Here is a 15,720-nt window from a genome sequence, read left to right on the forward strand (position 1 = left end):
CAGCAGGCAGGCTGCTCAAAATGCTAATTAAAACATCCTTGATGTAATCAGCTGGCAGGTGTAAGAGTAACAACTAAAGAGATTTGATTATAAGTGGTTCTCAGAAGCAGGGTAAGCAACTGATAGCCAGGTAGAAGTGCTGCTTTGTTTATGGAGCATTTATGTAAATGAGGCTGTAATCAAATATACACTTGCATTTTCCTCACAGGCCTCAATTAACCTTCCTTTCCTCTCCCTACCACATCATTTTTTTTAATACAAGCAGGCTGTGGCTTCCAGTGAGGACTCTCCACACTCTGGGTCACTGCAAGTTACTGATTTTCAGCCCATTCACTAATGTTTAAAATATTTTAATACTGTTTTTTTCAACATGAACTTTTTGAAAGGCATGGTAGCTGGGCATAAAAAGTAGCTGGAGGTCAGCAATTAAAATAAAGCAAGTTTTAGACAGCATAAGAGCTAATTCACCCTGTGAAGGCATCTAAGAAGACTCTTCATTGAAGTCCAGGTAGAAAGAAAATTTGTTGCCCTTCAGTTCTCAATGGTCAGATGAAGAAATTGTGACCTCTTGGGAAAAAGCACAGCAGATAGTTTAGATGTCATCTCATCAACATTTCAACTCGATGTCCTTGGAAACACACCAAAATAATCAGTGCAAAAATATCTTCCTGATTTTTGAGCAGCTTAGGATTACATTTTCCATCAGAAAATCCACGTTAAAGTTATCATTTCTTTCTTACTGTTACGTTAAGCTGGATCTTCTTTGTGCTGCTAAAACTCACCAACCCTTAATCTCTGATGTTCTCCATAATCCTCCAAAAAACCTCACGTGATTGCTGCCAGAGCCTTTCTGGATGCTGTGCTGGGATGTAATCCCTCCTGCAGCAGCAAGATGCAGTTAACTTCCTCCACTGATACCCATCATCATATCAGTTACTGCAGCACAGAGATACCAAATACCTCAATCACCCTTTCTGGTAATTATTGGTCAAAAATCTCCCAATAACCTCGGTTCTGAAATGCCTGGAGCGTTTCTGCCCCTGGGGTTTTGCTGAGCAGGTGAAAAACTCTGCCCCTGGTTTGAAATCTGCTTTTGCTTGGGTTTTAGGTGGAGATCAGCCCTCTGGAGAACGCCATCGAAACCATGCAGCTGACCAATGACAAGATCAATAACATGGTGCAGCAGCACCTGAACGACCCCAACCTGCCCATCAACCCCCTGTCCATGCTGCTCAACGGCATCGTCGACCCCGCCGTCATGGGCGGCTTCGCCAACTACGAGAAGGTAACGCCAGCGTTCCCTGAACTGCACCAGGATTCACTGAATTCCACCAGGATTCCCTGAATTCCACCAGGATTCACTGAATTCTGCTAGGATTCCCCTCAATTCCACCAGGATTCCATGAATTCTGCCAGGATTCCCCTGAATTCCACCAGGATTCCCTCAATTCCACCAGGATCCCCTGTCCTGCTGGGCCTCAGCTGAGCCCAGCACAGGGAGGATGTGGAGAGAGGGCGGAGCAGGGATGGAGCAGCTCTGCTGGGTGGGGTTTAAGCTCCTTTCCAACCCAAATCAATGTGATTCTGTGATTCCACAATTTTCACTTTGTGTTTGTAGCTGTTACTTCGCAGAATTTTTAAGCTGATCAATTTATCTTCGTTGTAGCTCATTCCTCTGGTAATAAGTCTTTAATTTTCTGCAATAATTCCTCATTTCTCTCTCTCTCAATTAGGCTTTTTTTACTGAAAAATACATGCATGAGCATCCAGAGGATCATGACAAGATTGAGAAGCTGAAGGATCTGATTGCTTGGCAGGTAAAAAACTTGAAGTCGGGTTTGGCAGAGGCAGCTGCTGTGCAAAGACAGCTTGGTGTCACTTTGGAGGAAATTCAGACATTATCCTCACCTTGGGTACATTTCTTTGCCATTTAAATCTGTCTTGGAGCTTGAGTTAAAGTTCATCTTTTCAAATCTGACATAATTGCTCATTTTGATAAACTTGCAGAGAACAAATATGATCAAGATATCTTCTTTTTTCTTGTGTGTGGTTTTTGGTTTTTTTTTGTTTTTTTTTCTTTTTGTAAACACAGTAAGTGACAATCCCCCATCTCTATCAGATGATAAAATATTTTTCAGGGCAAACAAGAGACAATTCCAGTTTTGCTCCATAGTCACATACTGGACATTTTTCTATGGTCTCAATATAATTTTATGATAACTTAAAAGATATTAGGTTGTTTGGAAGTGTTTTATTTTTCCCACTGAAAAAGAAAGTGAATCATTGTCTTTTCATATTCAGTTCTGTCTTTATAATAAAGGGAATAATTTACATCTCCTTAGATTTCAGTCTTAGAGGTAGTAGAAGCAAAGCTACAGAATTCAAAAATAAAATATCCTCTGAAGGTCTTAAAACTATCAGTGAGTAAAAAAACTCTTTTGGTCTGACAAAAAAAAAAAAGAAAAGGCATTTTTAATTTATTTTCTTTTGAGCTTTTAGAAAAGATTAGATTTTGTAAGCTTTAAGTTTTATAGAGGAAAATAATTTGGTCCCAGGAGACTGACTTGGTGTCAGCTCTGTGTCTTTGCCTCTGAGAGTGATACTTCAAATGAATTCCAAACACACTTCCCCTCAGCAAAGGCTCACTTTGGTGACACTTGTGTATTAAAATAATATTACAATTTGAAAATAGGTATGGCAGCTGATCACATTGTATTGTAATTATTCAGGGCTTTTAAAAAACATGATTTCCCATCAGTTTTGTACTTCAGAAACAACAGGAACCAGGAAAATAGAGAAAAGGGATCAAAATTTATTTTTATATCTGAAAATAAGAGTCACATAAAAGCCCTTTCAGTGCTTTTAAATTGCCTTGGATATTTCATACACATTTAGGGGATCCTAAAATTTAAAATCCCTCTCAAATTACTTCAGTTTCCAGCCAGATGGGAGTCAGCTCCCAAATATTGGGAGAGGGATGTGTATGGAAGTATGGAAGCCTGTGGAGGGGCTGAATTCACCCTGGGCTGATGGGTGGAAAGCAAAAGGAGATTTCATTTTTCAATAATGTGGGGCTTGGGGTTCTGTAATCACATGGAATTTTCTCCCTGCTGCATAAATCAATCTGGGTAGATGAAATAGGAGCCTGACAATTGTATTACCAGCTGACCAGTTAAATTCAATTTTTTTTTCATCTCCTTACCTCTTTCTCCACTGTGCTGTGGAATTCATAATTCATATAATTCCTGTGAACTTCAAGTGTACATTTTGTTTCTGTCTCTTATTAATTCAGATAAATTCCATTAGCAAAGCAATGTCCATTTTTGTCCTTTTTGGTGCTTTTCCAGCTTAGGCAAAAAAATGTTCCCATGCAACTGCACCATTTCAAGCTGATCTTTCATTTTAACATGAAGATAATGAAATGATTGATTGAAATTAAGGCAGAGAAATGAATGATTGATGTCATTAGTCACTCTGAATTTAGCTAAAGTATTTACAGCACAGCAAAACAGAAAAACACCACAGCAAATCAAACTCTTGTGCTCCTTCTACAGAGATGAAAGAACTGCTGCATACCAAACTCAGGTTTTATGCTCATATTTTATGATCCCCTTGCTCTGAAAGATTGTTTTCAAAGATTAGTTTAATAATTCAAATCAATGTCATTTTTTTCAGTCTTTTCAGCTGAGCAGATCGAGATTTTATAAAAAACAAAAAGGGGAAACAAATCAGGGAATAATTTCAGGTTGCAGTGGAACTTTATAAAATTTTAAAGTCAGCCAAGAATAGAGTTATGAAATAAGAAAATGCCCTTTCTGCAAGGCCAAATTAATTTGGAATATCATGAATGTGGCAAAATTCTGCCTCTGACAGGTGTCAGATTCCATGTCAGGCATCAGCACATTTCCCTGTGTCTGGAAAGGAGACACAGGAGGAGTGTGGAAGTTGGTAGAAGGTGAAACAGAAACGGTAACACAGTTGGAAGTTCTTCCTGCACTTGATAAATGTTTAAAGATTAAGTGGTCTTTAACAGGGAGGCCAAACATCCTGATTCAGCAGCCTCACGTTCTTCTGTGGCAAAGCCATGGGACATTCATGGATTTCAGCTTCTAAAAGATTAACAAACCACTCCTTCTCCTCCTTCTCTTCCTTCTTCTTCCCCTTTTCCTTGGCCTCCTCCTTCTTGTTGTTGTTCTTCTAGTTGTTCTTCTTCTCCTCCTTCTTGTACTTCTTCTCCTTGTTCTTCTTCTTGTTCTTCTTCTTGTTCTTCTTCTCCTTCTCCATCCCCCCACATTTTTTTCCTACAAATCATGTCATTTACTTCCTGTTCTTGATTTTCCAGCCTGGATGTGGCTGATCCCCCAGACAGGTTCTTCAGTGCATTTTCTACTCATAAAATGGTCTCATATGCTTCACCTTGGTAATTCCAGTGTTTTTTTAGAAAATCCATTTCCAGTGTCAACAGTTCTTTAAAATAAATGAGCCAAGTGACCGCTTATCCCTCCAAAACAGGAGGGTCACAGTGTGGCCTGGTAATGATGTAAATTTAGAAATCCATTTTCTTACTGAGAGCAGGGAAAACTTTATGGTTTCATGTTTAATTTTTGTCAAGTGCAAATCTATATGCTTATAAATAGGAGCCACTACATTAAAAAAAAGTCATTATTCTTCTCTTTGTAGTCTTTTAGGAGGAGCACCTCTGTCCATTTACATAGTGCCAAATCTCAGGGAATCATCTTGATAAGATTTCTTGAGTTTGTTCATCTGTAATTCATCTGTGTATTTATTATTCTCCTTACTAATAAAGCTGCTGCTTTTGATTGCTGCTCAGTCTTATTAGAAAAATCTGTTTTTAATCAGTATTATGATTTAATTATGAATTATTAAGAAGAAGCCTCTTAGCTTGATTGCTGCAGAGAATATCTGAGTTAGAATCAGAGCGCTGTGTGGGCTGAAACGGACCTGGAAAAGGAAATATTTTTCCTGAGCTGGAGGTAGAAAACTCTAATGGTGTGTCTGGGTAGCTGTGAGAATGAAAATGTCTCTCTTAAAACATTTCCAAAGGTCAGCTACACCTCCACACTAGGAACTGATTATATAATCCTGTGCTGGCATGGATATTTTGTGACAGAAGCCTTGAAGATAAATGATTATTTTCAGTTACAAAAGAGAATTAATTTAATTTTTGCCTCTTCTGTTTTCTTCCCAGAGAAAATAAAATAATTTTTCTAAGGAGAACTATATAGCATCTAAAACTGTATGTTTTATTAATAAATATTGCTCTGCAATATATATCTGTCCAAGGATGGAGCTCATTTGCAGCTTTAGAAAGAACATTTATTAAAGAAAACAAACTATTTTCATCTTCAGGGTTTTATCCTCATGGAACTGGGAAAGGTTTTGATATTAATAACCTGGTGTGAGACTCATCATTCATCAGTTTGCTGTTTTGAAGTACAGCATCTGTGGGGGCTTGAGAATGGAGTATCACAGGAGGGTTTGTGCTGTGGGACAAATGCAGTATGGGATTTCTGGTCAGAATTAGGGCTGAATTAAATGTGAAGGACTTGGTTTAACAGAAAAAAAAAGGAAATCCTGGAGGACAGGGGTTAGATCCTGTCCTGTATCATATACAAGGAATGGTGATGGTCACTGTGATGATAATAATAATAATTCTTGTAACTTTTAATATTATTATTGTTATTATTTTTATGATTGTTATCAGTGTTATATTGCTATTACTAGTGCTCTTATTGCTAATGTTATTATTTCTGCACGAGCTCTTTCCCTGCTGTGGCAGCCTTCCCTTGTTCCTTGGCGCGGGAGGGGCCAGGCAGGGTGGAGCAGCCAAATTCTGCTTTCCAGATCCCATTCCTGGCCGAAGGCATCCGGATCCACGGGGAGAAGGTGACAGAGGCCCTGAGGCCGTTCCACGAGAGGATGGAGGCGTGTTTCAGGCAGCTGAAGGACAAGGTGGAAAAGCAGTACGGCGTCCGCGCCATCGTAAGTTCCCTCCCAGTTCCTCCTTTCCCCATATCAGAAATTCCCTTAAGTTACAACAACCTCTATTCCTGTGTGATGGTTGCATTGATTTAAAAGAGCAGTGTAGATGCAGAGTTCCTGCTTGTTCCCTGTGGTCATCAAGTTATGGAATACTGAGCAGATGAGAGATGTTGAGGAAGCCTCGGTGCTTTCATGTCCGAGCATGGGAACAATTTCTAAACTGCCCGAGTCTGTTCCTTGAAAGTCAAGATAATCCTTCAATTCTGAAGGATTTGGGTTACAAAAACGAGTTTAAAAATGGGCACTTCCAGAGCTGAATGTCGCCTTTCCCTAGGTGGAATTCCTTTGGGGAAGGGAGGGCTGTGCTGCTCTATGGTTGAGTTGTACCTACACTGAACGTAGGCAGGCAAGAAAGCCACACCTCCTACTTCATGAGTTTAAAAGGACTGAAATTCATGCTTTTCTCATTCCAGCAACTTATTGCCAGTTGCTGCTTCATCCTTGAGGGAAAGCCAAAAATTTCATGGTGTTTCCAGTGGATGTTCGTTCTGCTTTTGAGTGTTGAGTGTGAAGGTCAGAACAAACAAAGCAAACAGCTTTTTAATTCAGGATAGAATTGATAATTCAGTCAAAAATACATAGGTGGGTGCTATTATGAGATCCTATTTTCCTTGGAGCAAAGGAGGCTCAGGGGGCCCTTGTGGCTCTGCACAGCTCCTGCCAGGAGGGCACAGCCGGGGGGTCGGGCTGTGCTCCAGGGAACAGGGACAGGAGCAGAGGGAACGGCCTCAGGCTGGGCCAGGGCAGCTCAGGGTGGGCACAGCAGGAATTCCCCATGGAAAGGGGGATCAGGCCTTGGAACTGCCCAGGGAGGGTTGGAGTGCCCATCCCTCTGGGTGTCCAAGGAATCACTGGATTTGCACTTGTGCTCTGGGCTGAGGACAAGGTGAGGACTGGGCACAGCTTGGACTCCATCTCCAAAGACTTTTCCAGCCTCAATAATTCTGGGATTCTGTCTGCAGCAATGACATCTATTTTTTAATGGGGACACAGATCTTACAGGGAACATTCCAGCCTTTGTGGTATCCTTTAACTGATGTTCTGTTTGTGGTCCTTCAAATCCCATCTTATGAATTTATATATTCAGGGAAAAGTTCAAACAGTAATTTATTTCCAGGGAGAACAGAAGTAATTAACATTAATGATACCTACATGTCAGTCACTTCAGTAATATCCATTTACATCATCAAGGAGATGACTGGAAAGTGGTGTTATCTCTCTAATTTCACTCTACCCACCAGTAAGAATGTTCAGGATTGATGGAGTTTTATCGCTTCTGTCTTCCTTGTACAAGGCCAATTTACCAGTAGTTGACAGGGTGGAAAATATACCTGTAATTAAACAGCATGAGATTCTTATTTGTTGACTGCAAGAGTTCAATTATTTTATGCATATATCAGTTATTAATGACTAACAAAGCTTGGAGAAATATTCAGAACTCTGAAATTGTCTGAAACAAACCCAAAACTTTAATATATTTTCTTCTTAACCTGGTGTCACTCTGTAAATTGGCTCTCCTGATATTTTCAACATAAAGTCTCTCTTTGTGGGTTTTTACTTTGGGTTTTTTGGGTTTTTATGAAGTCCATTTCATTGAAATATATTGACAAGGCAGTCACAATGACGGCAGAGATGGATTAAAAAATTATATGTAAAAAGATTGTCTTTTAAAAGCAAGATATAAAAAAGCATGGAAATACCATTGGAACAAAGGAATTCTTGGAATATGCTTCAAAGTATACATCTGCCTGTGAGGACCTAAATATTTTTTTCCAGTCCTTTGGGTGGATTTCCTTTAGAACCTGTTTCCTTGTTGGCAACATGGGGTCTTGGTTGTTATTAATTCATTAATGCTACCAAACTCTACCTGGAAGAAAATCCACAGAACCTTCCCCCATTCCCTTTGGCGTGTGGATATTTGTAGCCACATTTCTCTTCACAGAGAAAAGCAAGGCACAACTTCCCAAGGATATTTCAGGGATTCACATTCTCTGAACCTCAGACAAAGAAAAAACCATTCTTATCTCAGTTGCTGCTCCTCTTGTTGTTGACAAGTGGAATGCATTGTGGAAGGTGGTTTACCCGAAGGGAATTGGATTCTGGTGTGTTTTGATTCACTGACCAGTTGAATCCATGTGTGTGTGTCAGGACTGTCAGCTGACAGTCACAAGACTCTGGGCAGTTGGGTTGAGTGCTTGGGCAGGTTCAGTTTAGATGTAATATAGTGTAATATAATATACTATAATAAGGTAATTAATTACCCTTCTGATATCAATGAAGTCAGATGCATCATTTCTCCCCTTCGTCAGGCTTGCCTGCTTTTTACAATAGTGTTGTTTTTTTGGGATGAAGCAGTGACATCTGTCCTTTCTTGGCTGCAGCTGCCAGGCCTGGAGGAGCGGCGGGGCAGCCGGCCGCGCTCCATGGTGCGCTCCTTCACCATGCCCTCGTCATCCCGGCCCCTCTCCGTGGCCTCCGTCAGCTCCCTCTCCTCGGACAGCACTCCCTCCCGGCCCGGCTCCGACGGGTGAGTGGGGATCCCAGCCAGGATTGTCCCTGAAGCACCCCGGGGTGGGTGAGTGGGGATCCCAGCCAGGATTGTCCCTGAAGCACCCCGGGGTGGGTGAGTGGGGATCCCCAGCCAGGGACTGTCCCTGGAGCACCCTGGGGTGGGTGAGTGGGGAATCCTCACCCAGGGATTGTCCCTGAAGCACCCTGGGATGGGTGAGTGGGGATCCCAGCCAGGGACTGTCCCTGATGCTCCCTGGGGTGGGTGAGTGACGGATCCCAGCCAAGGACTGTCCCTGAAGCACCCTGGGGTGGGTGAGTGAGGGATTCCCAGCCAGGGACTGTCCCGGAAGCTCCCCGGGGTGGGTGAGTGAGGGAGTCCCAGCCAGGGACTGTCCTTGAAGCTCCCCGGGGTGGGTGAGTGAGGATCCTCCACCAGGATTGTCCCTGATGCTCTTTGGGGTTGGAGGGTGGGTGGCATTCCCAGATCTCAGAGCTGGAAACAGCTGAGGGGGCAGGGGATGTTCAGTTGGAGAAGGGAAGATGCAGGGAGACCCCAGAGCCTCTTCCAGTGCCTAAAGGGGTTCCAGGAGAGGTGGACAGTGTCATGGTTGAGATGGAGACAATACAAAGCAACACACTCCATCTTCAGAAGCTTTCAAACTGGTTTTATTTTACCATGCATGCTTTTTATGCATTCTTACAAAACTTCTAAGTTTACACTTTACGCATTGGCCAGGAAAGACAAACAAAGTGCTCATTGGAACAGGCAGTTGCAGGTTTCTCTTATTTATCCTTCTTTCTTTCTTGGTTTCTATGTCAATGACCATTCTTTCAGGAGTGAACATGGATCCTCTTGTCAATCATGGATTCTCTTATCAAACTTCTCTCTGGCTCACAGAAGTCACTGCAAAACCTCTTCCACGGGAGAGGGACTGGGGACAAGGCATGGAGGGGCAGGACACAGGGAATGGCTTTCACTGCCAGAAGGCAGGGATGGATGGAATACTGGGAAGGAATTTTTGGCTGTGAGGATGAGGAGGGGCTGGACTGGAATTCCCAGAGCAGCTGTTGCTGCCCCTGAATCCCTGGAAGGATTGGACCCTGGGGCTTGGGGCAGCCTGAGAACAGTGTAAGGTGTCCCTGCCCTGGAACTGGATGAGTTTTAAGGTCCCTTCCATCCCAAACTATTCCGTGATTTTTATAAGTGACAGCCTAATATTGGGCTTGGCTAAATAGATAATATTGGGTTGGGCTAAAAACCCCAACCTACAGAGACATTTCTCTCAAGGTCACTTGTTCTCTAACCCAGATAAATGTTCTTTTTTCCCTCTAAGCTTTCAAACAACACCAAAAAACCCCAAAGAGGAGATCAGTTCCCCCTTTTTAGAGTAGCACAGGTGTGTGAGGGATGCTCTGCAGGCCGTGTGCAGCCAGCCCTGTCCCAGGAGCTCAGGGCAGGATTACCTGACTGCTCAATCACTGCTGCTCACTCCGGCTGCCAGAGGAAAAGCTGCTTATGGCAAGATTGTACTTCAAGACTTATCAAGATATTTCACATGAGAACTGGGAATTCTGTTGATAAGCCCTGTCTCACAGTCACATCCCTCAAAGAACAAAATAATCTGTTTGCTGTCTGGGCTTTCCATGCAGCCTCAGAAGTCCCTTCTCTCTCTTCCTCCCCTCAGGCACCCCTGTAATCCAGAAATGCAATATTTGACCAAGGCAGCAGTTTTTTTTAAAGCCTTCTGAAGGGCTGCTGATTTACAGGGATGTGCTGGAAACTCCTGTGCACCTTCAGAGGGGAGTTAATACCTGGCTAGAGACTAAAGGCATCAAGTAAAATTAAATCCAGCACCTAAGGACCAACCGGATGCTTGACTTGATTACAAAGAGTTTATTTAATCATTGGGAGGAGCTGTGGACAGGGCACAGCTCAGCCCTCATTCCACTGCTCTCTGGAATGCTTTCACACATTGGTGTAAATGTGGGACAGCTGAGTTCTGAGTTTTGAATAATTCTAAACAAAGTTGTCTTGCTGGAACTTGGGCAGAACAGCCATCCCAACTAAGTGAGAAACTTTGTTTTATCTCAGAAGAAAAATACCGATTATTTCCCTGCCTCTTTCTGGTTTTCCCTTCAAAATCTTTAAGCATATTTTACTTTCTCGTTGGGTGTTATTTCCTTCAGGTTCACCTCTCAGCTGTGTTGTGGTAGGTGTCACATGGCAGTTTTTGAGCATCTGAGTCTCCTCAGGGTGCATTTTCACAAAGATCCCGCAGGGCAGCTCAGCTCCTGCTCTGAGCCCAGGGCAATACAGGAAAACAGAATGAACAGCTCTTGTCACTGAGAAGACCTGAAAATACCTCTCATTTGTTTGATCAGGAGGAGGAGAAGAAAAATCATGAGATATAAATAATATGAAAAACCTCAAAAATTCAGGTGGCTGTAAAATCATGTGGGTGTTTTGGCACTGCTGGCCTAGCAGAAGTTTCCTCCTGTTCCTGCTGTAGTTGGTGGGGTTTATGGTCAGTTCTCCTCTTGTATTTCCATGTCTCTTCATAAATTAAAGTTGAGAATAGAGACAAAGCTAAAAAACAATTAAACATGAAGCTAAAGGAGTGTCTTATCCAAATCACCTAGTTTCTATTTAGTGCCATTTCCAGCTCCTGCTCTGGAGCTTTTAAACAGCAAAGACTCAAAGAAGACTTTGACACAGGACGTGTTTTACAACTCCCAACTCTATGTATAAATAAAACTGAATTTTAAAAAGGGCCTTGGGTTTATTCCCTGCTTAAAATGGGACTTAGAAATACAAATGTGAGCACTTGCACTCAGTGGTTGGAAGCAGGAGAATCCTGGGGTCCAGTGGGATTTCTCAGCTCTTGGCAGTCCCAAAGTGCTTCCAGCTGGAGCACAGTGTGCTGACCCATTCTAGCACAGATACACTAATAATTCAAATAATTAATAGTCCTAATACAGTGCTTGGAAGGGAAGCAATTAATCATTGTCTGAAGGATGGAAATTCCTCTTGTGAATTTGCAGCTGGCCTCGGAGGTGCTGGCATCACCCAGTCCAAAATACACAACTCAGGTTCCTAAGAAGTCCTGGTGTTGGGAGAGATGGGCTCTGCTCTGGGCTCTGTCACTGAAGTTCTTTGTGCCCCTGGGCAAATTGTTCCTTCCCTTTTCCCTGTCTATAAAATGGGATGGATAAACTCGTGGATTTGTTCCCAACCCATGGGATTCAGGATTTGGAAAGTGGCTCAGGGGCTGCTGTTGCAGCTGCTGCTTTGAGCATCTTCCCATCAAAGGAGCTGATGTAGAGTGGAAACAACAACAAAAAAATAACAATAATTTGGGATATTGCTGTTGGGCATTGCTGCTAATGGTTGGGATTAGGATAGTGTCAGTGCAGATTGTCTGAAATACAAATACTCTGGAATTTCACAGCAAAGACTGTGGCCTGTGCCTGCATGCACCCCATGGCGTGGGAAATGCTTTTCCTGGGCTAAAAATGTCCTTCTTTGGAAAGTTTTGGGTTATTTTTGGTTTTGTAATGTGGTGGTTTGAGACAGTCTTAAAATCTGCCAGCATGATTTTGTCTGGGTGTGATCTTAGTGGTGTGTTTCATTTATAATATAAAATAAATCATAAAATACTTTGTCTAGCCAAGACTGCTCCATCTCTGGAAGTGTCCAAGGTTGGAGCACCCTGGGATTGTGGAAGGTGTCCCTGTCCATGGCAGGAAGTAGGACTAGAGTTTCCAGGTGCCTCATCATGGAGAGTGGCAGTGCTAAATGAGAAAGCCATTTTTGATGTGAAATTCAGGAGTTTGTGCAGCCAGAAACCAATAAATTTACTGCAGAGCAGGGAAATCTGCAGCTCCGCTTCTCCAGCAGTCCTGCAGTAATTTTTATTATAAGACAATTATGATTGTGTGACCTCCTGCCCCCTTCTTCTCCCTCTAATGAGTTTTCCTGGATTAGCAAAGCCTCATTAACTCGAGCGAGACTTTGGGAAATACGTAAATAAAAATTAGTTGTTTTGAAAACAGTGTTTTATTGATCTGAGCAACAACATATTTTTCCTTAGGTTCGTGCTGGAGCCCCTCCTGCCAAAAAAGATGCATTCTAGGTCGCAAGATAAATTGGACAAGGATGACCTAGATAAAGATAAAAAGGAAAAGAAGAAGGAGAAGAGGAACAGCAAGCATCAAGAGATATTTGATAAAGAATTTAAATCTACTGATATTTCTCTGCAGCAGGCTGAAGCAGTGATCCTTTCAGAAACGGTAACTTTATTAGCAAGGAAAGCTTTATCTAATTCTGAGCTGTGTTCTCTCTCTTTTGAAATCAAAATGTTGATTTTTACCGTTTAGGTCCTTTGTAGGCCAGAAATAACTCTGAGGGGATATACCACAGTGTTAATATACATGCTAATGAATCAAAAATACAGATTTCATTTACAGTGGGGAAAAGATCTTCTGAAAATCTTCACCCAAAGGTCTGGGTTTGATAAAGGAGCAGATGGCACAGCATAGCTGACATAAATGATGCCATCCCAGAACCTTTGGGACTGCTGCTTCCCAGTAGATTGGGATGGATTTGCCCACATTTCACTGCAGGACAGTGTTTGGTGGGACATTCCAAGGTCATTCTGTTGGCGGTTGCGTGTCCTTGAAGGGCTGTTTGGAGCAGAAAATTATGAGCAATTCCTGTGTGTAAGGATGTTAAAACCAGGGCATATCTCCCTTAAACCCTCTCTTCTTGGCTTAGATTTAATTCACTGGAACTGTCCTCAAGGCTTAGGTAACCCGAGAAGTTGGAGCTGGGAAATTGAAAGCAGGGATGTCTAAAGCTGGAGCAGGGAGAGCGTGAACTGACTGTGACCTCCAAATCTCTGCCTGGACACCTGCTTGGAGGCCAAGAGTTTAAAATTGCCTCCCAGAAATAAATGGAATGTTCTTTCCAAGATCTGCACAAGTACTTGTAGAGCCAGCTTTGCAATCAGCAGAGTCTTGTTGGTGCTGTGTCATTGGCATTGGATTTGGAAATTATTTCTCTCTCACCTGTGATAACTGGATCCTTTAATTCTTTCTGTTTGGTATTTACAGGAAGATATTTACATGTTCAGGCACACTTCCTCTGTTTTCTGGATTTTGCCCTCCTTTTCCACTCAGAGATGAGTTAATCTCTCACTCGTGTCTTGGGACATCCTGAAATACCAGAGTTCTTGTGTTTGATGTGCCCAGTCAGAAACTCCCAATAAAATCCCATCTGAGGGTATTAGGCTTTCAGCTTTGAAACCAATGAGTTTTTCCATTGACTTCAGTAAATTTTGCATGAGCCTTGCTTTGGTTAAATGGAGATCCCTCCTGCACAGATTTCCACATCTCATGGTTTTGCTGCCCTGCATTTCTCTTTGCGCCTTGCAGCAGTTGTGTTTTGACTGATAGAGGACTGGGATCACCATGGCAGGACTTCCACTGGCATCTCCCAGATCCCAAACGGACCAGCAGAGCTCGTGGGGTGTCACAGAAGAAGGAAATTGCATTTCAGGGCAGCTGAGTCAGTAGGAGCAGTTGGGAAGCATCCAAGGATGCTGGGGAGCTGGCTGGTGTCACTCCGAAGTCACTGTCAGCTCTCAGAGGTCCTGGGCATTGGAAAAGCTTGGTTGTGACAGGAAAAATGCAAATTCTAGCTGGAAAGGAGGGCAAGATAACCCCTCAGGGCATATTCCCATTTGGCATCTGAGGAGCAAAAATCAGCAAAGCCCAACATGGTTTGACTCAAGTTCTTCCAATCTTCCCAGTCAGGAGCTTTCAGTGGCTGACTGGTGTGAGCAATATTCCCCTGGTTATGGAGAGGGAGGGAAATGAAATGTCAGAACTGGTTACTTACAGTTATTTTGAGCCTCTTCAAGTCCACAGATCAATAATATGAAAAGGAGTTTGCTGTTGAGAGAAAAACTCTCCCTTTTCAGCCTCTGCAGAAGCCTTGATGAGCTCCAAGACGACTGAGTCAGTTTGGAACATTTGGTGTGAGTCGGGTTCATTTTTAGGTGAAGCAGAAGAAACTCTTTTGAGATCAGTTTACACGAGTGCTTGCCCAATTCCCACTGCTGTCGTCTGGAATTTTGAACAGATAATATCAAGGATGAGTTTAAAGATAAAATTGGTCTTAATTTTTTTGCATGCTGGAGGCATCCCCTGTTAATGATGTGAAGGGAAATTTGGTAGGAATTCAGCTTTTCCCTGTGTTCAACATTCGTGTTCCCTTTTTAAGCTGAAATTACTCCCAAAGCACTTCTACCACTTTGCTGTATGAAGAAAAAGACATTTTTCTTTTTCCTGCATTAAGAACTTGGAAGAAGAAAGTTTTCTGGATTAAAAGTGGTGAAGAAAAGAAATAAGGATTGGGGTTTTTTTTTAAAGAAAAGTTGGGAGTACAGATTTGTCTAGAAATAGAAATTAATCTTTAAAAAAGTTTCTAATGTGACATTTTAGTAATTAATACTTTTAGTTGATAAGTGTTTTATTACAGATACTGGATTCATTGTGTTGAGAATTTTACAGCTCGTTGTGCTGTCACTCATTCAATTAAAACATTTCAATTATTTGGTGAATTTTTTTAACAGATTCTTAGTTCTGACTTCTGAAATATTTTGGGATTTTACAGCAGAAGATAAATTTCCAGAGAAAATCAAGAGAGAGGAATACCAGTGGCCATCCCCATCTCTGCAGAGCTCTTGCTGCTCTTCCCAACAATGATATTGTGTAAAGAAATGAGTGTTTCCAGTCTTTTGTGGGCTCTTCTTTCTTCCAATCAGATGAATCACCATGGAAGAACATGGGGAAATTCTAAAATTGCAGAATTATTTCATGGAGCTTTTAGGTTTGCATGGAAAAGGAGCATTCAGAGTCTGTTTAATTGAATGGTTTAAATACTCTTCCCCAAATTTTACTGCACTCACCCTGAATTTATTGACTGATCAAACCCCAGGCCTTAATTACATCAAACAACAAAGATAAATCAAGCACTTGAGTATGTGAAGATATCAGTAATATCTTCATCGTTTCCTACAGATTTATTATCTTCTTTTAAGTACCACATCAACTTCTTCAACATAAATTGTCCTTGTTGTGCTG

At 42.1% G+C, this 15,720-nt stretch overlaps 1 protein-coding gene across 2 annotated transcripts in view; it reads left to right on the forward strand.

Moving 5' to 3' along the window:
• DOCK1 (dedicator of cytokinesis 1) overlaps positions 1–15,720 on the forward strand; it is a 265,150-nt gene that overhangs the window by 231,832 nt on the left and 17,598 nt on the right. For both annotated transcript variants that reach the window (XM_039731351.1, XM_039731353.1), the window contains exons 45-49: positions 1,109–1,285; positions 1,734–1,817; positions 5,866–6,003; positions 8,445–8,590; positions 12,666–12,864. In XM_039731351.1, coding sequence (XP_039587285.1) covers positions 1,109–1,285; positions 1,734–1,817; positions 5,866–6,003; positions 8,445–8,590; positions 12,666–12,864 — 744 coding nt within the window. The remainder of the gene's footprint in view (positions 1–1,108; positions 1,286–1,733; positions 1,818–5,865; positions 6,004–8,444; positions 8,591–12,665; positions 12,865–15,720) is intronic.

This window comes from Passer montanus, unplaced genomic scaffold, assembly GCF_014805655.1.
Source record: "Passer montanus isolate IOZ18808 unplaced genomic scaffold, ASM1480565v1 scaffold77, whole genome shotgun sequence".
Classification (NCBI taxonomy): Eukaryota; Metazoa; Chordata; class Aves; order Passeriformes; family Passeridae; genus Passer; species Passer montanus.